The 25,797-nt window shown below is 36.8% G+C and overlaps 1 protein-coding gene across 2 annotated transcripts in view; it reads left to right on the top strand.

Moving 5' to 3' along the window:
- LOC136774361 (uncharacterized) overlaps positions 1–24,190 on the top strand; it is a 45,365-nt gene extending 21,175 nt beyond the window's left edge. The window contains exons 3-6 of one of the 2 annotated variants that reach the window (XM_066728600.1): positions 8,362–8,480; positions 12,885–12,978; positions 15,554–15,808; positions 16,411–24,190. In XM_066728600.1, coding sequence (XP_066584697.1) covers positions 8,362–8,480; positions 12,885–12,978; positions 15,554–15,721 — 381 coding nt within the window. In that variant the 3' untranslated portion in view covers positions 15,722–15,808; positions 16,411–24,190. The remainder of the gene's footprint in view (positions 1–8,361; positions 8,481–12,884; positions 12,979–15,553; positions 15,809–16,410) is intronic. The other variant, XM_066728601.1, reaches the window with a different exon arrangement.
- The last annotated feature ends 1,607 nt before the right edge of the window (positions 24,191–25,797 follow it).

Raw genomic sequence — 25,797 nt, 5'->3', positions numbered from 1 at the left:
CTTTCTGTACTCCCTTTTACCTCGCTCTATTATCTACAATTACCTGTAACATGCTTGTTTAATGCTATGCAAGAAAATCCAATACCTAACTAAGTATTATATACAGTTACTCCAAAACTTTGGACCGTACTATAAATGACGAAAAATTAATAAATCTCTTGAAATAAAGATTTTTAAACTTGATTCCTTGTTTGAACAAACATATATTTATTGCAATTTTATTACAGACTCGTTTATAATAAAAAAAATACTCGTTAAAAAAAAAACGATTGTTAAAATACTTATTTCAAGAAATTTTGTTAATTTTTATATCTTGAGCGATTTATTTTGGGAGTTAATGCGTATGTATAAATCCTATATTGAATTATCTATTGAATTCAAATATGTATGTAATATTCATTATCGAAATTTATAGCTATAAGTGATTATAGAGGAACAGGGGACAAAACAAAGGCATGATTAGCAATTAATGTGGTCTGTGTGTAGTAAACAAAATGATGAATTAATTATTATGAAAAATTTATACCTGCATGGCTAATGAATAATATGATTAATTAGAAACATTTATATTTGTTTAAATTTTGTCATATTAAATTGAGGGTTTCCATCTATTCAAAAATGAGCATTTATCCCGTCTGGTCGCCTCTTCTTCTACACAAATTTATTGATTTCTTGTATTTAATGAAACAGAATATAAAATGAAAACTAAAGCTAGGTTTTAAAGGATTACGGTGAATGTTGAGTCAATGAGCGAAAAGCTTGTGATTTATAATTCATTCTTGAAGCACACAGAGCTTGGTAACTAAAAAGTGAAATCTTGTGTATTCGAATCGACGAGGCGAATATTCTATTATAGGGTAGAATATTTATCAATTAAGCCGAAGAAGTATAAACGTATACGCACACATCTGTGATTAAATTGCAAAACTCTTTACTCACCGCTTAGAAAAACTAAGCGGTTCCCTTGTGACGTTTGCGAAGTGCAACACGTGGAAGTTTTTATATAAGTTAATGAAATAATGGATAGTATTTGTTTCGCATGTATGTTTCTTATGTGGTGTCAAATTGAGTTAGCTTCTCCTTGATTTTCCGTTAACTTTATAGAGAAGTAGTTTCAAGGGAAAAGTTCGGGTAATAATTTGACAAAAGGATCGTGGCCATATTCCTCGGAGCGTGGATTACATGATGCACATACGAATACTGATACGTCTGGAGAAATCCTTCTTGTGAAAACGAGTTGCCTCGGTACACGTGAGAATAATACGAGAGATAAAAGTTTAGTCAAGTATACCAGAAGAAACTAGACTAGGAAACTACACGGCATAAATATGTTATCAGCTTGTTTACATTATCCTTTTCGAAAAAAAATCCTACTGTGTTTTAGAACTCTTATCAAAATACACGCAAGCGTGAAAAAATCTAGTATCAATTTGTTATCAGTAATTAAAATGTTGTATTATACTATTAATAAAATATATTAATGAATTATAAGAGATAATGAGAATGATATTGCATTTTTTAACAGGATAATTACATACAATTCGTCTAGTAAATTCGTCGGATCCTGAGTCTTCGTACTAATTGAAAAAGTCCTACTTAATATTAAACTTATGAGGATGTTGAATGTTAGATACAATTATGATTGAAAATTAATGTAGCAGTTTTGTGATTTTGAATAGTAAAATATGCAATAATAATATGCAAATGTAGTAAATCCGTGCAGTGTTTAGTTAAAATGGTTTATAATAAATTATATAAAACATAATATATATGCAATTGTTCTATTCTTTGTTTGAATGACAAATGATTTTGATTTTGAATAACTAATTTCTCAATTCTTTTTAAATTAAAGCTAAAGTGGTAATTGATAACGATTCTACAGATTTAACATTTGAAAGAAAAAAGAATGGGGATGCTGCTGATGATGAAACAGACGAAAATTATAGCAAAAAGTAGCTTCAAAGAAGATGATAAACCAATTTCTTTTCGAAAAATAGGTTATCTGCCTTTGTAAAAATTTTATAATAACCAGTTTTGTGATTAAGCCCCATTAAGAAACTTTCGCGTACCATATATAATATAATATCATATTTAAATTTTGATAAGCTTTTATTTCGACATAAAGATATAACAGGACCATACCAGTAATTATTGGCAATGCTAAGGTTAAGCTCTTGAATTTTTTCTTTCCCTCTAATATTATTCATTAAATAATTAGATTTATAAACTATACAATCGTTAAAAAAGAATACTTTTACAAAATTCAAACTCAATAATGATTTTTGATCATACAATCCATTGGGGACACTTGAACTAAAAGTTGGTCAGTCTCTTCGACATATCCTATATATTTCTAGAATAAAGGTAGGCACATTCGAAATTATTCGGTTCGTTATCGAAGCTTCTCTGATTGGAATGGGCGAACACTCACTAGTGTGAATGCAATCGCTTTCCGCAGCCGTGCAATCGTGAAATTATAGAAGCGATTCAGTCCGTTTCTGCTAACATAAGATGAATATATATATATATGCATAATATACACCAATATAAAATGTAATAGCAATAACCAATATTACAATATTGCGAACGAGCAAGCAATTTCCATTAGATCGAACCGTGAGTTATTTGCTTCATCAATCATACATTCCTCTATATTACGCACTTATACATTAAGGCGAGAAAAATATACCTTTATTAAAGAGAAATTTTCTTTCACTTTGTCTCTTCTCCTTTCCTCATTCTCTTAGCCGAACGATTGAAAGTTTGCATAGTTTTTCTTTCATCCGTATTGTATCGTGGGGACTAAACGTTTCATCACAGCTCTGCACGGTCTGGTGAATTTATAGAATTTTAATAAAATTCTGAAAAAGCTCGGTCGCTTGTGTGCGGATGTTTGCTTACTTGCCTGTCCGTTACTCAGAGTATAGCAGCGACGCGTAAAATTTTCGCTCGATGGAAATGTTTTGAAAGCAGCCCGAGGAGGAAATGGCGTTGCTAGGTATTTATACGCTGTTACCGTACGAGTACGCGATTATGTGAATTTGAGGAATTTTCCGAAAATTCCACAAACACAGCTTATGTTAGCTGCTTGTCAGAGTTTCAACAGTACGCTGTGTCAGGGTCCTTTGTTTTCACGAGATCACTGAGAGCCAGTGCCCTTTTGAACAGAATCGCTCTTCATTCGAGAAAGCCTCTTCTTCACGCACATATGCCACAGCAGTCCAACTTCAAACAGAGTATGCTCATTTTCTCTACTGAAATCGTTAATCTTCCTTTCATTGTGCTACTCTTAACTTTTCAATCGATTACTTATATATAATTATTAGCATTGCACGGAGGACCATGGGAAATGAGCAAAGTAATAAAACTAGAGCACAGCACACAGTTTAATGATAATTTAGAATTTTAATATTACATTATTTTCCTCGCATTTGCCTACTTTTATTGAAATAAAAGTGTACTGGTAAAAGCGGATTTCGCAGCTTTAAATATTACTTCACTTTACTTGCATCCACGCGAATCCACCCCTAAACTTGTTCGTATGAAACTAAAAACGTTATTATACCGAACAGTTTCCTTTTCTTTTTCGCGAAAACTCACCAACACATTATCGCACGTGCTCGTACAGTTTAGTCTTCTTTTTCTCGTGGTTTCGAGAAATGTGTTTCTCATTCGGATGCAGCATATGTTGATTATCTTGATTTCAATTCGAACGAATATTAATTTAAAGTTGAAAGTTAACTTTTGGAGATATTAAATTGGAATGTAGTCTCGGTATTAGCGCGAGTAGAGTCCTTGTACAGCAAAGTTCAGTAATTCCTTTAATATATACATATAGCCATTTACCTGTCTGGGAGTAATAATTTAGCCATTTCATTTTATAATTGACCCAGCGTCACTCCTATTATCTATCTAGCATGCCAAATTATTAGTCCTAACCAACTAAACGGCTCCGCCCATATCGGAACGGATTAATGAACTGGTCTGTGTTACCAAAGCGCGCTGTATAAACTGATCATTTGGCAATCGACAGTCTTTACCAGTTTATGAGCTTGCAAGCTTTATTCTTCATTTGCCCGATTAACACGTCATAATTATTACATAGCTATAGCGTACTCCAGAAATATTAATCCTGGCCAAGCTCACACTGAAAAAAATGTTTCAACCAATGAGCAATTTTTCACTGCAACACAGTATTACAAAACATTCGTTGATTCAACGAATGAATTCATTAATATCAATGAATTCTGCCCATTGCTGTAATGAAAAATTTTTCATTGATCGAAACATTTTTTTCAGTGTATAAATACGCTTCATACACTGTTCGTTTGGTAACAGACATTCTTTACAGTTTTATGAGCTTGCAAGCTTCATTCTGCTGTTGCACGATCAACGCTTACACCTATCATCTACCTATATAGTATGCCCAAATTGTTAGTCCCAGCCAACTGAACGACCCCACCCACATCGGAATGAATTAATAAACGTGTCTGCGTTACCGAAGCACGCCGTATACACTGCTCGTTTGGCAATCGACAGTCTTTACCGATTTTTATGAGTTTGCGAGCTTAATTCTTCTTTTGTCCCGGATGACCAATATTAAACGAGGCCAATTTTATTATAACTTGGATCGAATATTTTCTAAGAGTGTATCCCTTGCCAAGTTTATATGATACATTAAAAAAGAACTCGCTAACAATTGCTGACCTACATTTTTCTGTATCTCCATCCCATGCAAAATCCTTCCTACTTTTAGTGAATCTAGGCTGCACTTGGTGCAGCAGAATATATCCGGGCAATATTCCTAATTACTTCACTCGTATTATTCTCCATGCTCGCTAATTACTTTTCTACGTCCCCTGCACAGTATAAAGCTCACCACTACTACTGGCACGCTTGTTCGCATCTTCCTGAAATGTTGCCTGGTATTAATTTTTTGCTCGCACTGCGGCATATTTCAAAGCAAGCAGTCAAACTATCCACGCACACCGTGTGGTTTAGTTTTTAACGCTATGCGCCAACCTCGGTTCAGTTTAGGCCAATGTAAGAGGATTACAGACTTTTCTCTTTTTTTTCCGCAGCTTTTTTCTGAAGCCGTAAGCCACTACTGTTCGTCGACTCATGTGCACACGCACACACACACATACCAACACTTACACACGTACATACACTATTATATTTACGGTTTATGGAAAAACTGTGCGAGGGCTCTCACCTACAGAGAGACACGTCAGTCGAAAGAGCAAGTTTATCCATTTTTCAGAAAAAAAAAAAGAAAAATGATGCAGGTTGAACGAGAAAGGAGTTATTTTTTGCAAGCTGCATCGAACGTATCGAGAAGCGATTGGACGTGAAATCGAAAACGAAATCCGCGAAAAAGAGGGTGAAAAGGGAGAAGCAGCGATCACGCGGCAATTTCCATTTGGTCCTGGGAAGCAAATCATTTGCAGGGATTCTGCAAAGTCTATTGCCATTGTTTCCGCTTCTATGCATATTTTAGTGTTTTCACCGAGCATCGAACGTGCCTCGCTTTACCAGCTACGCCGTAGCAGCTCATCGGCCACACACTAGCTAGACCTCCCCCCCCCCCCCCTCACCCTCCCAGCACTCTCACTCCTATCAAATTCAATGGCGCTTTTTTCTTTTCGACTTTTTTTTCGCCACAAGAGCACAAAAGAATCATGACAAAGCATCGACCAGCTAGACAGCTTATAGACAGCTCTCGTTAAAGCAAGCCGCGTTTCTAGCGGTTTCCGGATGCGGTTGATCGATAAAATTGACAAGTCATTTTAATATTGAAATACTACGTAGTAGGTGAAAAAGAGTGCGATAAAACGGTGTGTATAGTATATATATATATATGCAGGAAAGGGGATATGCTATATCGCGTACACAGATAGGGAAAGAAAATGACTGTTTGAAAAGTTTCGCGTATAAAAAACGAAGAAGCTGCAAGAATGTATGGGTTATGGGGAGTTAGGATAGGATCTAGATACTGCTGTTTATGCTGGGTGAAGGCAATTTCAGCGAGTCTGATAAAATCGCATGGAGCACGCGTCTTCCCGGAGGGCAGAACACATCGCGGATTCAAGCGGTTTCGAAACTGGAAACGTTAAGAAGTTTTGGCAAAGGAAATATTGCGCTTTCTTCTGGCTCCGTTCGATTTGTTGCCGAGCTAAGTAAGTACTAAGCATGGAGAAGAGCTGGAGGCTGGAGGCGGAAGGAATTCTCTCGTTCGCAAAATATCCACATTTTGGCTGATGGAGACCAGCAGACTTGGCATAACTCTGTTCGTGCGTCGACGAATCAGACGAAACTGCCGACGATGAAATATCTGCTTGGTGGAATCGCTGAGACGAATTATCCCCTTATTCCGTCCTATTTCCACCTGCACTGTGCAAAAGCCCGGGCCCTCCATTTATATATTTCAATGCACGACGTCACGCCGAAATGTAAGAAAGGTTGGAATTTATATGCGCAAACGAATTGCGAATAAAGACTTTACGTGGAAGAGGGAAAATTATGGTGATACTAAGTGTATGTGGGAAAAAATTTGAAAATAGAACAGATTTATGAAATAAAAGACAAATCGTGTTAGAATCGAATACGCGGAAGTTGTTGGAGAAGAGCGGTATAGGCTATATAGCGTGCGAGTGTGCTATTGTCTGAAAAGCGTTACAGGCGACCCATAAGAGTCACGTCTCGGTAAAATTGAAAAGGCTTTCTTTCGTCGCTTTCTTACTGTGGTCACAACGACGAAGCGGAGAGAACGAAGGGACCCGTGTGTATACGCGTGAGAGTGAGACCTAGCGACAATGTGTTCGACAAGAGAGACGGGAAAACTCTTCTCGTTCTTGTCTTATACCGGAAACGTGCAAGAGCTTCCGCAACAATCTCCATGCCCGTATTCCCCTGCTTGCCTCGTTTATATACGTATCTACCTCGACAGAATTTCAATATTTCGGTCACATACTACTGCCACTCCGTTGGAGAATCGAAAAAGAAAGTAAAGGGAAAGGAGAGAAACGCGACGGAAGTTACGGAAAAGACTGCAGGCCCTTGCTTCCTTTGTGACGAAACTGGCGAAAATACTCTCCCCCTCCCTCCCCCGTACCCTACCTTTTATCTATATGCATGTATAATATTATAATACTTAAACCGAAATCGGTCCACATGCCTTTTTTCACCTGCTGGATTGCCATCGCTGAATTTAGAATTGCGAGTGCTGATTGGAGATCCGAATTGTTATGACCAATCAGCAGACTGCATCGCAAACCCAGCAAGCAATCCAGCGTAACGTGAAAAAGCATCCTCAGATTTCAGTTTTATTTGTAATATGCCTTCCTCCAAAGCTTCTATATACTCGACAGGTGCAATTTTACTCGACGAACACTTTATTGTACTATATAGATTCTCATGCTCCGAAACCAAATTTAAGAAAAAGCTTTACCATTTCCCACTATTTTCTTTCCATTTTGCATACAATTTTATATTAATTTGCGAGGGAAAATAAGCTCCTCGCGAAAGAAGCTCGAGGAAGAATAACATGGTTGATTATGTAGTGCTTACATACTTTCAGGTTTTACGAAATCGTGGTTTTGTTATTGTACGATCCAAGCTACCTTCTCTATATAGAGAAACTATTACAATCTTACACAAAGCTTCGAAAAAGATATCAGCAGTAAGAGTGGTGAAATGAAATCGGGTATATACTATAGAGAATTATAAAAATTAAACACACACATTATCTTCACATGTGCATAGGAAAATTTAGAATTTAAATTAGAACAAAAAATAAGAAGCATAAAAAATCTCGCATAAACTCCATATTCAAGATGCTAATAAATCCCTATACTCATCTCAACTTTTAAACGAATGCTAATAAAAACTTCAAACTTGGGGATTATGCTATAGGAAAAATACCTTATTTAAATGATTTCGAGGACCTCAAAACAAGAGAAAATATTCTGACTTAAATGAGTATTTGCTGTGTTCCCCTACTTGAAAAATAAAAGAAATGCAAAAATAAATCAGATTTTCAGTGAGCACAAATCTTTCTGTCTCTATTTAGTAGCAACCACCATTTTTATCATAGTAGCAAATCCTTCTGAGCGTTTCAGTACATTTATATCAATAGTGCACTTGGAAAAAGACGTCTACTTTTTAGTTTATCCCACTTTCTCACAGTGTCGCCGATTTTGTTTCAAATTGTTTTACCTTTTCCCTTGAAATTTCTCTCGTATCCAAGTCCATTCTTCTCGGTTTGACTTTCCAGTAGTTGAGAGATCACGTTTATGAACCCTTTGTAATTTGTTTTTGGAGGGCTGAAAGCTTGAAAATGCACTTCTCTTTGTATTGCAGGTTCTCTTATTCCCGGAGGAGGGCTGGGCGAGGAGTGCGAGTAGCTCTTATTGGACCCTAACACCGTTTTGGTGGAGCCGAAGTCGTTGCAAAGTCGTAGAAGTTGCCGGGACAAGAAGGTACGTTTATCTCAATAATCGTAACTCATCAATTTTCGTGACAGATGAATGGCTGAGAATAGTAAATGTCATCCATTTCGATGCGTTATGCGATTAAGTAATTAGTATTTTGATATAACGGTAAGCATCGAGAGCTTGGCGGAGTTTAAAATTCAACGTGCGAGAGTTATGTGCGTGTAGATCGTATATGACAGAGGGTAATGCCTATGTTGAGCTTTAGTGGGTTAAGCCAGAGACTACTAGCATACCTAGCACCTAATATCCAACATAGACCTTCCCAACGTAATTCGGCGAATTGTGTGCCGTTATGACGTTTCATGGTGTCCTTGCAGATTCAGCAGTAGACCTCTCACCAACCGGAAATTGAAGCTTTCAACTCATCCGGTAGTTTGAGAAAGTCTTCTTTTCCCTCAAAGAATCAATGAGAAAAATGTACATGATAATTCATAGTTCTAGTCAAGCAGGACCCACCGAAAATTGTATGCTTGTCCGTGACAGTCTTATTATTCTATATTCAAATCCACAGCTTGAAGCTTCTCTCCCTCCTCCCTATCCTTATCCTATATATATTTCTCCATTACACTTACACGCCCCTATATCCTAGTATTCTCCCACTATTTTACTATCCTGATGGAATTAATTAATTTCTCAAAATTTCAATTTACATGTTTGAACGTGTTCTAATTTTTGATTGCACTTGTAAAAGTTGATCATTTAATTCGATAGTTTCATAAATCAGCTGAAAGACTTGAATCGAGAGTACTTTATTTTGTTATTGTAATTTTTTGCTATGGTTATAGGAATTATGATATTTTAGATGCACGTTGATCCATTTCTACTTTTTCCAAGATAATCGAATCGTTGGATCTATTTCAGAACTTTCTTGTTGTAAATCACGAATTTGGTTAAAGTCGTAATTCAGCAATTATGATTTTTCTTCGAGCTTCCTAAAACCTTTCTATCAGGATTCAAAGTACGTCATGATTTTGCAGTAGCCCCATATAACTTTGGGCTGGCCGTATCACCTTGGCAAACTGAAGCTCGTCTAGCTTCTCGTGTGACCATAGATCGCCTCGACTCGACAGTAAAGCTGCTGGCAGCTGGTCTGATAAGGCTTCGCGATTTATTGCATTTCCTCTTCTGCCAGAGAAACCAACCCTTGCAAAATCCCCTATATTCTTTCGTTTCCTTTATCCCCCCTCCATCGACTTTTTGGCCAACCCTACAGGTGAAAATCTATTGTTATACATAGAAAAATCTGCAATAGTTTGCAAAAAAATTATTAAAATTTGTTCAATATTTTAATTCACTTATATAGTCCTTTTTTAGTTAATTAACCTATAGATGAGAAATTTGCTATTGCGCATAGAAAAATTCCGCAATAATTTTTGAGAAAAGGTTTCCTGAAAGGTTTATTCGTTGTGAAAGTATTTTGTCAAGCGAATAACACAAGCAAGCATTTTCTCTTACATGCTTTATAGCTTTGTATACAGTATAAGAACGGATGAGTGTTAAGGTACCGAACTTCTTCGCTCAAATATCCTATTGGCTGAGAAACCAACTTTCAATATGCTGACTTTGGCAAGAGTCTCTAAACCTGAGTCGGCTCAACTCGCTAAATTCACGATCACGTTTCTAGCGTCAGATTAATCTCCCAACAGCAATCCCCACTGTATATATGTGTGTATGTGTGTGTGTATGTGTGATAAAAGTCCTTAAAAATCAAACGAAGGAGCGAAATTTTAACAAATCTATTTGAATGGGAAACAACGTGAGCTCTACTTGTTAAACGTTTGTCCAAACATTTAATATATTCTAGATTTATTAATATCTAACTAACTCACAATTTAATCTATGAACACATAATACCTATATATTTTTCTTAGATATTTAAACAACGAAAGCAAAACTACGCGTTCCTTTATCATAAAAATTGAAATCCTGAAGTAATTAACCTTTTTAAGCTTCGTGTAAAATCTGTCTAATTTGCGAGTCGTGTTGTTTCTAATATAAAAGTGATTGCTCCAAAATTTACAGAGAGAAATAGATGTTTATGAAAGGTTTGGAAAATGCATGATTGGTCGCGTTAGCGCTGCCAGTCAATCAAAGTCTAAAGAAGTATAATAAACTTTAATGAAGCAACTGTGTCACTCCAGAGTTGGCGTGGAATTTTCCCATACAATATAATGAGATTCATTAGTCGGTAGGGGTCAGGACGCGAATCTTTAATGAAAATTTTCTTGGAGGAAGAGAGAAAGAGGCGGTGAAGGAGCGTTCTTTCATGTTTACCCTTTCTCCCTGCAGATGGTATTCAGATTCCTCGGTATGCTCGAGCTAGCTCGAGCTTGCTTCCTCCTCTTCATTCCTTCATTCCATCCGCCTAAAAAACGGAAGAACCCCTCCACTCCAGTAGATCTTCTTCTTAATAAGTACCGAGAGCTCTGAACGGCTCTCTCGGAAAGAAAACTCTAAAGCTCCTGGGGTTCTTCCACTCTCGCCTCCTTCTTTTTCTCCGAAGCTACTTGTTTCGCGTTGTCGCGTGCTGCTTGTCGTCGTTACATTCGAGAAACCTAGTCGAGACTGATTCCTCAGCCCTCGTCAATTCATTCTAACGCAGCTCGACAATTTCTTCTGAAATTTTAACATACCTTTGCAGAAGCGTGCAGCGTGCAATTCCCTATTAGTCATGCGACTCTACCTCTCATAAAATTATAAACTTCTCGAAGTAAAAGAGAAAAAGAACGTGAAAAACTATGTTCTTGAGTCGCTTGACTTTGCATGGAAATATTTTCATTTCGGAGAAAAAGCTCGTGTGTCGAGAAAAATATTGTGTTGGTAATTTTTACGAAAGCTTCTCTTACTCGGTGTAACGCAAGATGCTGAACCTTGACTTATTTTCTGACAGAGTGACAAATGTTGGTGGGCTTGAAAAAAAACTTACGTGTCACAGCGAGTTGAAAAGGATACATCAGTGAGGGGATGGTAAAATGATAAAGGAGTAAGGTTAAAGGTTACAGAATCTTATATATAGTCTTGAAGGGGTACGTTAGCTCGTACTAATACTATATGTATAGGAATGGAAAAGGACGAATTAGAGAAAGCAGCAGCCATGGTGAATTCTAAAAGACTGAGAGTGAGTTGGTTCTAGTATACTTGAATGGAGGACGTTTAAAGTTTTAATGATCGTTGCTGGGGTGAAGCGCACGTTTGGATAACCCCCTCGAGCCTTCTCCGTGGATCCAAACCATCGAGGAATGCTCTTGTTCTTAGTCTCACTCTTTCGTGTTATTCCTCTCAGCGACGAGCAAAACGTATACTATTTGGCAGAAATACAGCGACGTTCACCCTGAAGAAAACGCCACTCCCAAGTCGATTAAAATATGCATCCAAATCAGAGCCGAAGCTCTATTTCTCCTGAAACTCTTTCAACAAACCATTCAGCACTTTAATAGCCAAAGAGAAAAAGTTGCCCTATTCGAGTCTTGAGATTTCCCAGATTCGACAGTCACCAGGCTTTTCAAAGTAGTGTCAACATCTTGTCCAATTGAAATTAATTCAATATTTTAAAAAGCCTTTGCCAGGAGACGATATTTCCAGCAGACTGTATTAGATGGTTCACCTTCGAGTCGATTAAAATATTCATTCACAACAGGATTGAAGCTCTATTACTCCTAAAACTCTTTCACCAAACCGTTCAGCATTTTAACAGCTAAAAACAAAAAGCTATCTTATTCAAGCATTGAAATTTCGAAATCCGATACTGACACCTTTTTCAAAGTGACACAAACACTTTGTCCAATCGAATCCAGTTCAATTCAATATTTTAAAAAGCTTTCGCAATATTGCATACCAAAAAAATCTATTCGTATATAGCAGACTTTATCAGAAGGTTCGTATTATTTCTGTTAAAAGATTGCACGATGTAATATTAAGAAAAGAAAGAAAAGCACTGAGAAATAATGAAATTTACAGTGCGAGCAATATTCTGAGGTTGGCAGGAGATTGATGATTTTTACATTGGACAGTAATTGCTTGGTTAGGAGACATCTTTCCCTCCCGTGTAATCATTGAGGTTGAGTAAGGGAATAAGTGGGAAAGGTGGATTGATCGTAGAAAAGGATCGCCATAAACGGAGAAAGAAAGAGTGAGGATTGAACGAAGAGAAGGGATTATCCCTCGTATACCATAAGCCTTATCCGATCTATCGAAATCATACTCGCTCTTTGCACGATTTTGCAGTTAAAAAGTAACTCGACTCTTTTCATATACGAATTCTTGATAAAAAGAAAAAATTCGCTATTTCTAAATACATATATATCATATATATATATATATATATATATATATATATATATATCCTGCAATTATAGATTAATCCTTTGCATTTTTGATTTGCGTTCATAGGTATAGCACTCAGGCAAAGATGGTAGATACAGGAACTGGCACTCTCTACATCATTGGATCTTTTAAGAGGATGACGACAGACGCGGACTTTAAGGTAAATATTGTTTTATCTCTCTTGATAGGCGCTAAATCCATTAAGAATGATAATAATAACGATAAGCCAAGTTAAATGAAAAACCATACCTACTATGTTCTTTTTTTCGAGTAAAAGCGAGATTTTGCGAGCTTTATCACAACGCTACAGACTCGTTGGATAATCTGAGATAGGCGGATTAAGGCAACCTTTGTCTTCTTATAAGGGTAGTTTGCCTGCCCCGCTCGCTCTCACGATTTTTCCCCATTTTAGGCAGATAAAACAGTCGCCTAATTTACCTAATTGTTTCCTGAGAATCCGAAGATTAAAATTAATTGAAAGTGCAGGTAAATTGTCGAATCCCTTAAAATTAATATATGTACCACACATATACAGCTATACAACGCGGTGTATATATAAAAAGGCTGAGAATTCTGCAGCGAAGAGACGATGATTGAAGAAAAATGTGCAGAGGGTATATATAAAGTCTAGTTGCTGAAAGTTGTTTGACTCATTAAATCTCACGGCTGGTGACATCAATCAAACAAGCAGACGCTCACTCGACGAAAAGTCACGTAGGACGCGCGCGACGCGACGTTAGCGAGGAGTGGTTTTGCGAAAACGATATTGCGGGACGTGGTTGACTTTCGGTAGATTGCTCTCTCTCTCTCTCTCTCCCTCGCTACTTAGGAGAATAGGTCGTAGTGTATGTATATATGCATGTGTATAGCTGTATATATACGACCGAAGCGAAGTTAAAGTGGATACCATTGTGCAATCTTACGAATTCGCAGCTACGCGACGCGCATCGCGTCTACGTATAACTACGAACGATCCAACTTGCGGATGAAACGAGGGTGTAGCAGACTAGCAAGAGGATTGCATATGCATGCCAAGTCTGCCTGAAGCCCGAAGCTTCGCTTGACAGATATACGGATGGAGAGCGTCTGGCAGCTTTCAAGCAGGATTTTCTACGAGCTTATTTTCACTGGTTCAATTCTAATGGATTATATACTATAGTTGTTTTTACGTTTTCCAAAATGTACCTATATATATATATATATATAAGCAGTTGGGAAGAATGATCGTTCAATTGTGCAAGAGAGAGAGAGAGAGAGAGAGAGAGAGTGCAATGTGTACAGGGTGAGGGATGGTCGGAGAATATGATAGAAACAGCAAGCTCGCATCTGGGTTTTAGTAAAATGAAGGAGGTAGAGGGGTAGGGGGATTAGTTAGCTAGCAGAGGGTTTAAGATGGTGCACGTGCACATGGCTGCCGACTGTCGTCCTGCCTGTGCAGCGTGTAAACGCTTCTTCTCGTTAATCGCAACTCGCAGTAGCAACAGCAGCAGCGAGACTCGAAGTTCGGGCGTGCTTAATGGTCCGTGCGAGACTCGATTATGCGCAGGCAATCCACTCGACATTTCCTCGGAATCTGCCCTGCACCACTTTCACTCTTATTTATTTACTTACTTACTCTCTTACTTAATTAAGTTTCTCTACCGAGGCCTTCTGCACGTATATTATGCAATACCGTTTGTCAGTCTTCTGCTGCATATATGCATGTCGCCCGCTTAATTATGCGAGACATTTAGTGTTTAGACTAATGCTATTTCGGACATTTGGACTGCCGAGTTATTTGATTTTTGCTTTAAGGTAGGAGTTTTATGTATATGTATAGCTGGATCGTGGGATAACGTTTATTTGACAAGGGGTTTTATATGTTAATAAAAATGCGAGTATATGGGGTTTTAGGCTCGAGGTTGTGAAGCTCCACTGTGTTCAGATAAGGGAAGGAATTTTTAGAAGAAACATAATAAATTTGAGAGATTGCGTTAGTCAAGAGTTTGTACTACTGATATCTTGGGAGTCGATTGATATTGAATTTTTTGGCCAATGGAATACCTGGATTCGAAATTATTTAATCTTTATAGAAAGTTGTTTGTAAGGGGTAAAATTAAGAATTTTGTATAATTTTATTCTTAAATTTCTCCTTTCTCCTTCTAAATATGTTAAAATGACTTCTTTAAACCCAACGCCCCCGTTAGAATTTTATATATAATTAAAAATTTCCATAATTTAAATTCTAATACCAAGCTTCGTACAAGCCAAGTCTGAAGATAAAACCGTTTAACTTGTGGAGTTCTATAAATTCATAAACGATTCCATTTTGCGCGTAAAAATATGGTTTATTACGATTAAATGCTTCTGTTGAATTAGTAAGGAACAAAAGAGGTTTAAATTGAATGTTTTACAAGTATACTGGCAAGTGAATAGAGAAGAGAATATAAAATATTAAATTGAAGAGCAGAAAATAACGTCCAGGGGTGGTCTGAATGATGATTACTGACATTAAAAATACAATGCAGGACTTTCTTTGATAAATAGATGTGATGGTTTCTTTCGGTCATTAAGTATCTACTATCTTCCCTGTTAATTTGTCTCCTAATTAGCATTCATAAAGTATATACAGTAAAAGAGTACCAATATTAAAAAAAATTCAATAGAAGGCAATTAAGTGAATTTTAATGAATTCATAGCTCTCATTTTCCACTGTGCTTATTTGATTGAAACGTGCAATGCATATGTATCGACAGTTGTACCTGACATCAAACGTGTCACCGAGTGACTTCAATATGGGCTATAGCATGACGGGAACTTTGGAACGTGGTTGCAAAAAGACTAATACCTTCCAAATGACACACTTTGCTGTGATTCGACGCCGAGACTATGAAAAGGCCTATGGAGATCCAAATCCAACCTAGTGTCCATCTACACCCACGCTTTCCGAGTGTGGGGATTGCGAACACTACACTTAGGCTGCCAGAACACAGGCGTCATACAATTTCGAGGTAATACTGGTAACATAAATCATTCGAACAACGGCATCAGCGATGCATTCGTACATCTGACGATGATCATGAAAGAGTTATGACACTTAAAACCTCCACAATGCTGAATTAAAGTTCTCGGGACTGCAAATCAAATGTAAGATTTGTTATGTGGTCCTGGGATAGATTATTCTATGTAAAAGGGCAAGATTTACTTTAATCGTATGTAAATTGTTTTTAAAACTTTAAACTCATTTATCTATAAAAACCCTGATTTTAAAATAGTGATCAAATTATCTTGATAATTACCCACCCAATCATTCCAAAACTTTAACTACTTTTTCTTATTATTATAATTTTTTTAATTCCACATAATCTAATTTAGAAATACGCTATTCACTGCAAGAAAGTTTTTTCTAGTTCTTCCAGTGATCGATTATCAGCACTAGAGAGCCATATTTTTACACAGAAAATTAGAATTATATCCCATGCAGAAATGTTAACGTTAAAAAGCAAAAAATGAACAAAGAAATTACGTTTCATTTACCATAATAAGTTTACATAACCTCTACAAATTAGTAAAACAATTAATAAAGGAAATATTTTGTTGTTACTTTTTGCAGGTGAAGCTGAGAAAATACGTGAAAGAACGAGGTTGAAACAGTAGGTATTATAATATACCAAGGTTAGGGCTTCATTATCAAAAACATGAAAAAAGTGGAACGAGGAAGGAAAAAGGCGGCTGATGATACAAAGAGAGTAAAATATAAGGAGATAAGAAGGGGAACTATAAGGCACCTTGTGAAACAGCGAAACGTCCAACGGTAGTCTTAAACTTACTTAGCTCGAGTTAATTAGCGTTTAATGGCGACGAACGTTACCTAAGCAAAGTATACAAAGCGACGACGTGATTTAAAACCAATTTTACCAAAGTACTAGCAAGTAAGAGATTTTCCCAGCGGCGATAATTAATAGACGCACGTCTTTTCCCAAACGTTACTTCGCCCCGAAAACTCTGCATTACCTATTTGAGCCCCCTCATCCACTAAGACTAGTTTCGTTCCAAATGCAGTTCGTCAAGGTAAGTCGCGATTCTCGCCCGGATCTTACCATATAATTTTCAAGAAGAGCCAAATGAAAGCTAACTTGCCAACTCACTACGTACTATACTTCCTCGACTCAGAGTTATTAAAAGCTATCAAGTTTTACGTTTGCGATTAACAAGCTTATTTCTTTACAAGCTGTTCGCTCTTTTACACTCTTGCTGCAACCAGCTTAGCACTAAACCGAATGTATCTTAATATTTTAACAGCGAGATAATCGTGTAACAGCGTCGTAAGCTAAACTATATATTTAAACGATATTTATTTTTTTATATGTACATATATATTGAATCTCGCTTAGAAAATTCGATCATTTTTTCAAAAAGAACTTTAAGAAAAAGAAAATTGCTACACGATGGTAATTTTTATGCAAACTCGAACGAATTGAAGGAGGATTTAAGTAGGGATTTTGTAATCACAAGAATCAGACGGAGGAACGATCGAAGTCCCATTACGATAAGCTGGCCAGTCCTAATCCCACAGTTCACTTTCATAAAGTCTTACGTAGTACTTTCAGCTTTTTGCTCAATAACTTTACTAATCCTGGCTCGAAAATACGTTGTCTGCATCTAGTAAAAATGTAAGTCTTTATTCCATTCCTACTCCCCCGCCACCCTCTCTCTCTCTCTTCTTCTTTTGTAAAATATTAATGCCAAATAATCCAAGTACACAAGCTCATTTAAAAATTAATTTGTACGGGGAATAGTGAACGGAGAACAAAAACAATGGACCGTAGGGAATAGAGAAAGAAAAGGGGTTACTTTTTTTCCTTCCAACTAATTTTGTAAAAAAATTCAATTAATCACACGTCGTCGGAGATTGTTGAAAAACTGCGGAATAACAATGAATCGAGCTTTTTAACTATATGTGTGTATAAAATAATGTATAAAAAGGTAAGAGTAAGAATGTAATTAAAAATAAAGAACAACGGAACTTTGAAAGAAAAGAGAGAATGCGAGAGAGAGAGAGAGAGACAAGGGGTTTAAATAAATAGTATAGAGAAGATTAAGTGTACAGAACTCAAGAGAAGAATCAAAATTTTTTGTGAGAAGAAGAATAAGGAAGCAAGTTGCATTTCCGGCATAAAAAAATACGCGTTACGTTTAACGAGGAAAACGTAAAGTATTGAATTTCTTCGTGTTCATGCCACCTGCCTGTAGAATGATACTGAAAAAAACAGTGAGATTAAGGGAGGGGGTTGAAATGGCGAATAGAGTTCGCCGCGAGTGCCGCATTAGTACGAACGAGGCCAATCGAATCCTATCGGATTCCCAGTTGCTATTTAGCCGAGTGGAGTAACGTGTTACAGGGTTTAACGGTTTTTCTTTACGCCTTTGGATATAGGCGAAAGAATCTTTAATTCTTTCCTGATCTACTTATCTATATACATTCATCATATTATGGCAATGCCATTTACGGATTAACGACAAAGTAAACCCCCACTTTCCTTCCATTCCTCCTTCATCTTCACAGAGAATCAACGCGTTAACGAAACGAGAACTGATTTTAATTAGAAATTTTGGCTAAACAGGGTAGCTCCGTGCAACTCTCCAGCAACGAGTTTGCTATGCATCAACTTACGAATTAGACTGAATATTCAAACTTTGGAATTGATATATTAGCGCGTGTCTTTGTAATTATTGAAGTATTTTTATTCCTTAATATTTTTAGCACACGTTTGACACGTAGACGATTAAGATGAATTTTATACTCTAGATACTTTTTCCAGCACAAGATTTGCACGTTTCTACCATGTTTCTCGTAATGCATACAGCGATTGATTCAATCCTCCTTCCCTCTTCTCACTTGAGAAATTAGATGATTAAAAGATTCTTTTGCCCAATCTTTGAGGCTGGAAAGCCGAGTAGTGAATCGATATATATATATATATATATATATATATATTATATAATACTCTATATGCATTAGTATATGTATAGAATTTTTGTAAAAGCCTGATTGATGTTCTAGAGTAGAAGGATAGATTAACGAAGCTTAAAATTTCCTCTAGCGAATTATTCTAGTCTACAATGTACTGTCGTTTAAAATTCCCCTGAGCCTGGACGTAAGAAAACGTTTATCCGGTGTATCTCTCTGTAACTTTACAAGAAATATCAATTTCTTGTATAAGACCTCTCTTGGTGCAAATAGAAAAGTGTCTGAAAAAGTCCTGTACAAAACATTGATGTCTTTAGTAGTTAGGAAGATGGCCGTTTTCTTACTTCATGCTCTGGTGCATTTTATACGACACACCTTATATACAATAGATTAGGCGACAATTATTTATGCATTATCGAGGCACAAAGCCGTAATAGTTTGATCGTTAAGAAAAGTCACATTTTGCAATAAGCAGTAACAAGAGTTTTGGGAATCTTTTAATTGACATCATTCGTAAACTACACAAAATGATTTTAAACTCCGTATGTAAAAGTTCGAAGGAAACGAAGGAGAGTGGAATTTTTGACGTTTAATCAAGCAGAAATGTGCAATAATGGGTGGTCTTTCAGTCCGGATTTTATGAAGACCGAAAGCTCAGAGCTTTCGAGCAAGTTTCCAAGGAAACAGCGCAGCTAGACAATGTGTCACGGACTATCCTAAAATTCATGGTTCTGCTTTATGACGTTCACCAACCCAAACGAAGAGAATGGGCCATCTATAAACAACAAGGACTCTCTTTAAAATTCTGACCCTCCCATAAGTCAAATCCTTTCTTCTTTCAATTTTCTCTCGACAGTTTCTTTTTTTCTGGCTAGACACACTCCTCGATAAACTTTTCCCTTCACTCGTCTATCTGAGATTACTATAAAAAGAGAGTGCATTAGAAAAATCCTAGGATTTTGGACATCAAGAAGAATAGTGCGTAGTAGAATCGTCTTCTCGATTTTTCCAAGTAGTGGTTTAACCTCTTATTAGTGCGGTTTAAGTGAACTTAAACGTCCGATATCACGGTCCCTCCTAACTACTTAGCCGTAGTTTAGACCCACCGATGCACGCTTTCTTTGAATCTAAATGAAAAACACTAAGTTCTTCATCAGCTGCATAAGGGTCTCTAGTCGGTTTTTGAGCCTATCGCCAAGCTTCCTCGATCCTAATTACCAAATCGTTCTCGGCAACCACGCTCGTTCCGCGTATGCTCGTCTGGATGATTTGTTTTATAATTGCCGCATCCGTCCAAGCCAACACTGAAATTTCCTAATTGTTGCCTGCCAATTGTAATCATTGATATACACATGTAGAAATCGTATATAATTGGTCGCACAAATTGTTGGATCAATCGAGGAAGGACTCTTTCCTAGTAACACGGGCGTATTATACATATATAGGGTACCGTAATTTGTGTTCGGCCAATAGCGGAAGATCCATAATCGGTTAATCGGTAAACTTGGATAGTATACGAAAATCGCACGACGATTACGACCAGCGAGTATAAGGGGAGATTGAATGCGAGTCCAGTTAAAATGGGAATTAATTTGACACGGCTCCTGGAAATCGTGTTAAGAGGATCAAAACCCAATTGAACGATTTGGATGATGAAAGAGAGGAAGCGGCCTGGGCTCTATCCTTGATTTGTAGAGGAAGAGAGAATGTGTGCATGCTTTGTGTGTGTCTGTGAGTGTACGTGAGAATAAGAGAACGAGAGAGAGAGAGAGCCTATGAGATTATAAGCATAGAACTAACGTAGTGTGATCGTAAAATAAATCAATTCCACCGCCATGATTCAATTCACCTCGGCCTCGCAACAATCGTTTGATAATTTTTGTCGAGTTCTAAAACAAAATCGCTCAAATCGATTCACGCAGTTGATTTCTGGCTGTATAACTGTTGAACTATATTTTTTCCTGGCTGCTGGAAATGATCTGTCCGCGATCGTCTCTGGGACGAGAAATTATTATCTCGGAAAAAAGATTGCTAGGAGGATGATGTATCTTTTCTGGATTCAACAGGATTACCAAATTTTAAAAATAATGCTTTGCCAGTAATTTGACATCCTGTGTTACGTTGGATGACTTTATTGTGTGATAAACAAATGTTGCTAGTTTTTAATACATTGATCTACAACGACTTCGTTTTTTAATGATATTATATTATAGATTTTATTCTTAAGAAGCTCGTTATTGAAAAATTGGCATGCAACCAAGGACTATATATTCAATTGTACGAATACGAAGAGGCTAAGATTATAGTTTTCTCCAGTTGCACCGTTCGCAGATTGCAATAATGCAGAGAACGTGGAAAAAGAATATTTCTTATTTAAAAATGTTATATTAAATTGCGTGGTAGTAGAAAAAGGCCCCTCTAATCTGAATGTACGTAAATTGGGATGTAGATGGCGCAGCACAGCTTTTAACATCCTGACTAGCTAGACGATTGCGTTTAGTGACGCAGAGCAGCTTAGTGCAAAAGTACATGGCGCACTTTAAACAGTTAACCATCTGCGAGCCGTGTCTCTGTGTGAGTGCTCGTGTTGTGCTGTTAGCTGCGTGCTCCAACCCTTAAAATTCACCTCTGTGAAAATCACTATCGCATCCGTATCTTCATAATCGTATTATATAATCAATGTGTAGTTGAAACATATGTATATTATCGGTAGCTAACAAAAATCAAAGGAAAAAATGAACTTGATCTTATCCTTATTATTGCCGACAACGGATTATAATTGTACTGGTCTTAAAAATACGAAGGGATGATTCGTATTCAAAGCTATGGCTGTGATCCTCTATTAATCGTGAAAAAACGATTCATATTGTATTCAATATTATATAAATACGAAAAATTAATATGAATAAATAAATATATTATATATACATATAGATATTATATATATTGCATATGTAGACTAAAGTCATGCAGTTAACGATAAATGACATATTTTGCAAACAGTTATTGTGTTTAGTAAATATTTCTTTCGAAGCTTCGATCTACATAGGTAGAAATTGTCGACAGATCTCTGTAAAAAAAAGAGCTGGCTATTCTTTTATGTGGTGCTATAAAAGCTATGGTTATGCACGTGCAATCTCTTTAGGAAGAGGTAGATTGTAATTATATAATGTCAAAGATTTTACTTGCTTTTATTTAATGCCTGTAAGTTTCGGGGTAGGATTAATGAAGGAGGTATGGCCATTTTTTATCTCTCCGGTATAGGGTGTCCGTGTAGAACGAATAAAAGTATTTGAGGAATAGTGTCGAGTGACGTGGCATATTCTTAAGGGGGCGTATGTACTTAAAACTGTCAAAAACAAGTAATTTTAAGTTGGTTTTCTGAATAATTATTAAAGTTATCAGATCACCTATAATGACTGATAAAAATATATTAGAGTGCAGGAACTTGACAAATTATCTTATCTAAAAAGAAATGAAGTTGATAGAGATACCATGTTGGCAGGCAAACCTGCTCCATAAATTTCTATAAACCGGTATCATGCTAAACTTCTTAAAAATGTTTAATATTACCAAATCAAATGTCAAATAGGTCGCAAATGGTTTTAAAAACTGAATTGTTAGCTGAATATCCAGCGCTCGAATATAAAGTTGTGATTTACTGGAAAAAAAAGTCGTTTCTAAAACTATCTGTGGTATTCCCGCTATAAATGATAAACTTGTTTGCAATGAGGTTTATGAGATAAAAAGGCATTTCGAGAAAAACGTGTTTGAAAGTTTATGAAAGTAAAACAATTGAATTGTGCGTGGATTCTATGCTGCTAAGACCATTGTGTTTATTATTTTTAACAACGATAGTGCACTATTGTCTGCAAGCAGCTTTATACGCAACGATTTCAACAATGATATCTCCACTGTGCATTGTTTATGGGATTCTCTTTTACGTATCATCGGCTTAGAGCTACAAGGTTGTATGTAACATTTGTGTACTGGCCTGCATCGATTCTACTCCCAAAAATTGAGGATCGATGTGTTTTAGTCAATAGTGTTACTCTCTTTTTAATCTCGGGAACAAAATCGATCCCGTTCAGTTTACACGTTACGTATAACCTTTTAGCTCGAAGCTAACGTTATATTTTTCATGTCGTTAAAGCTACCATTACAAGCCGATGCATTCGAGCTATAATTTCGTCATTTTTACGTATTTTAATTAGAGCTTTGCACACAAAATTAAAAACTTTAAATTCTCAAAAAAAAAAAAAAAAAAAAATTTATATTTGGCTATATAGGTATTATATGCCCCTTTAAGACACGCGACTTAATTATTTAAGCAATATGATAAGCATGAAGATACGCTAATACTGTATTCACATACATACATATGTTGTACGTTAATGCTGGGAGTGAAACGTTCAACACAGTGGTCCGTACCAATAATAATATATTTACATGATCAAAATCGCTAATAATCAAATTCTTGTGAAACTTACAATTAGCATATAGAATATTTACGAGCGACGCTTAATAATGTTAGAAACAGGAAAGAAGCTACGTTTTCTACCGATCATAAAATAATTCAGTTTATGCTTTTTTGTCAGTATAAAATTATTCTCACCAGAGTTTATGAATTATCCATGAAATTGTTTGCATGATACAAAGCTGCTCACACACGATATATTAAAAAAGACTGTATTTTTTTTAGGGAATCTTCGTGCCGCGTGTGTATGTGTGTATGCGTGAGTATATGCCACTTTTTGATTTCGTTTCCACGCGCGTCTCCTGGCGTATACCGCGAAGGAGGTTCAGCCTGTAGAATTCAGCTGGTATTGTTAATGTACATACTATATATGTGTATATTGATTGTGCGCAAAACGTGCTATAGCCGGTCTGCTCAAGATTTTCTCCGTGCGTGCGAAAAGCTACAAATCGTCACGAGGAAGATGATCAATCAGCCGCTTAATTGTTCTACGTGCCATTCGCCAAAACGAGAACCGATAGGATATATACATTCATATATTATTGGCGATGCAGGATTTCAAAGAAATCGATTATCCAGACTGGGCGATCGCGGCCTGATAAATTGCATAAGATTAATTGCTCAAAAACATTGAGGAATAAATTGCAGAAAAGAGACGGAGATGAAAAAATTAAGGCGGACTTCCTCACATATTACTCTTATTACAGTTTATCCAGTCTTGATAATCGACAGTTGTACAGTAGACGAGAATTTTATGAAAATTTTTGAAATCCTGCAACATCAAAAAAATCTAATGGAAATTTATGATAGGATCATGGAAGTTATAGAAGAATATCTGAAGGCGCGAAAAAGTATTGATGTATTTTCACTACAGTCCTGTCTACAGTCAATTCATTTTGTATTTATACCCGATCTATGTATCTCTATCGTCATAATTTATGCCGAATAAATGTTTTACGCATAACTCGTTAATTATACTCAATATCCTTATACCCATCTGCAAAGAACCTTTCAGCACCTTGAGGAATAGCAGATTCTAAAGTAAACCGAGGGAGCTGTGTCAACAATGTTAATTAAGCAATAATACAAACTCAAAGGAGTGTAAGAAGAGGTTGTAGCAAATGATTAATCGTTATATTGGTACGTCTTGATTGAAGTCGGTAGATAAGCTTGTGTATTGATCAGCCCACTTTAAGACGTAGAAGCAATTGAAAGGTTTTCCCGAAGAACAACACTCGTAACAAAAAACAACTTTTAATTTTCTTCTATGGATAGATATATATATATATATATATATATACTTAGTACATATTTTTCTATGTAATACTCTATGAAACAAATGATCACGTGGCAATAAAGAAAAATAATACTCTCCAAAGCCACTGACAAGTTTCGTTTTTCTAGGATCAGCTAAATTTTAAACGTCCGCGTAGTTGGACTTTTTCGAAAGAAATAACTTAACTCAAGACGGAATACCAAGGAGGAGTATTATAATGTAATTAAGAGGCAACGTTAAAAAAAAAGTTTGGCAAGTGTGAGGTTTTTCCGGGAAAGCTTGGAAATTGGCATATTTTGTTTCGAGTTAAAGGAACGTCAGTGGCAGGAAAGGGCGTAGTTTTCCAATATTACGGCTCACAGCTAGCTGAAAAAGTCAGTGACTCGTAAGCCCCGGACTGGCCTATAGCAGGTAAGGTATAGGCTCGATGCCCTTTAATAATTTATTATCTTAGTTTTATTGGTGGAAAAAGTCCGTGTGCTTTTATGGCCACCCTAGGCGTAGGTGACTTCCCCTCCTATACTCAGGATACGCGTCATAACGGCTGAAGATATAACTTACAAAAATTCTATAAAACCAGTTGGGAGGGAGGATACCGGGCTACGGAAGCCGGCGATACTTAAAGCTGAACGTGTTCTCGCAGCTTCTGATGGAATAGCTGGTACAAGGGCTATATTACATAAGTTGGAAGAGTGGTTCGTAAACAAAGTTTCTCTATTTAAATATAACTATATAGTGCGATTGCGAATAAACTTTGCAGAATGCTGTATTTCATTAGCGGCTAAGACTTATTGGGGCATTCGAGTGAAGAGCTTGGGTAAGCGCTACGGTGACTTTACCACCTGCTGCCTACTGTCTTATTAGCATTTTCTCGCCAGTAATGACGGAGATTAAAGTGGCCCAGCCGTTAAAAAAATTGCCCTACTCGGGGCAAAGGTAAATTTATCGAGGAATTTATTTGACCACCGGCAGACTACACGTGCGCCTGCATAATGAGGAATCAAGATGTCAGCTTCTCGACCCTTTTTAATCGGCTCATCCCTTCGAGCCAAGAACCTCATTTTCCTGCCTTAAATTGCCTTCTGCTTCCCGCACATGTATAGCCAAACTCGTTTTTTGATTAACGATAAGTGTCTTTCCAAATTTTGCACGCTCCCGCGGTCTTTCTCAAAGAGAATTCATTCCTTCGTGGTTCGGTGCAGGTAAGTGGGAGAAGGAGGTGGAAGAGGATGGAAAGGGTTTATTAGTGCATGTAATTAGCGTGGGTAAGTAACAA

This window comes from Prorops nasuta, unplaced genomic scaffold (genome assembly GCF_024137725.1).
Source record: "Prorops nasuta isolate Cenicafe-Biocafe unplaced genomic scaffold, Cenicafe_Pnas_1.2 PNAS00006, whole genome shotgun sequence".
Lineage (NCBI taxonomy): Eukaryota > Metazoa > Arthropoda > Insecta > Hymenoptera > Bethylidae > Prorops > Prorops nasuta.
The sequence above is the reverse complement of the archived record's forward strand: the minus strand, read 5'-3'. Positions and strand labels throughout refer to the sequence as shown.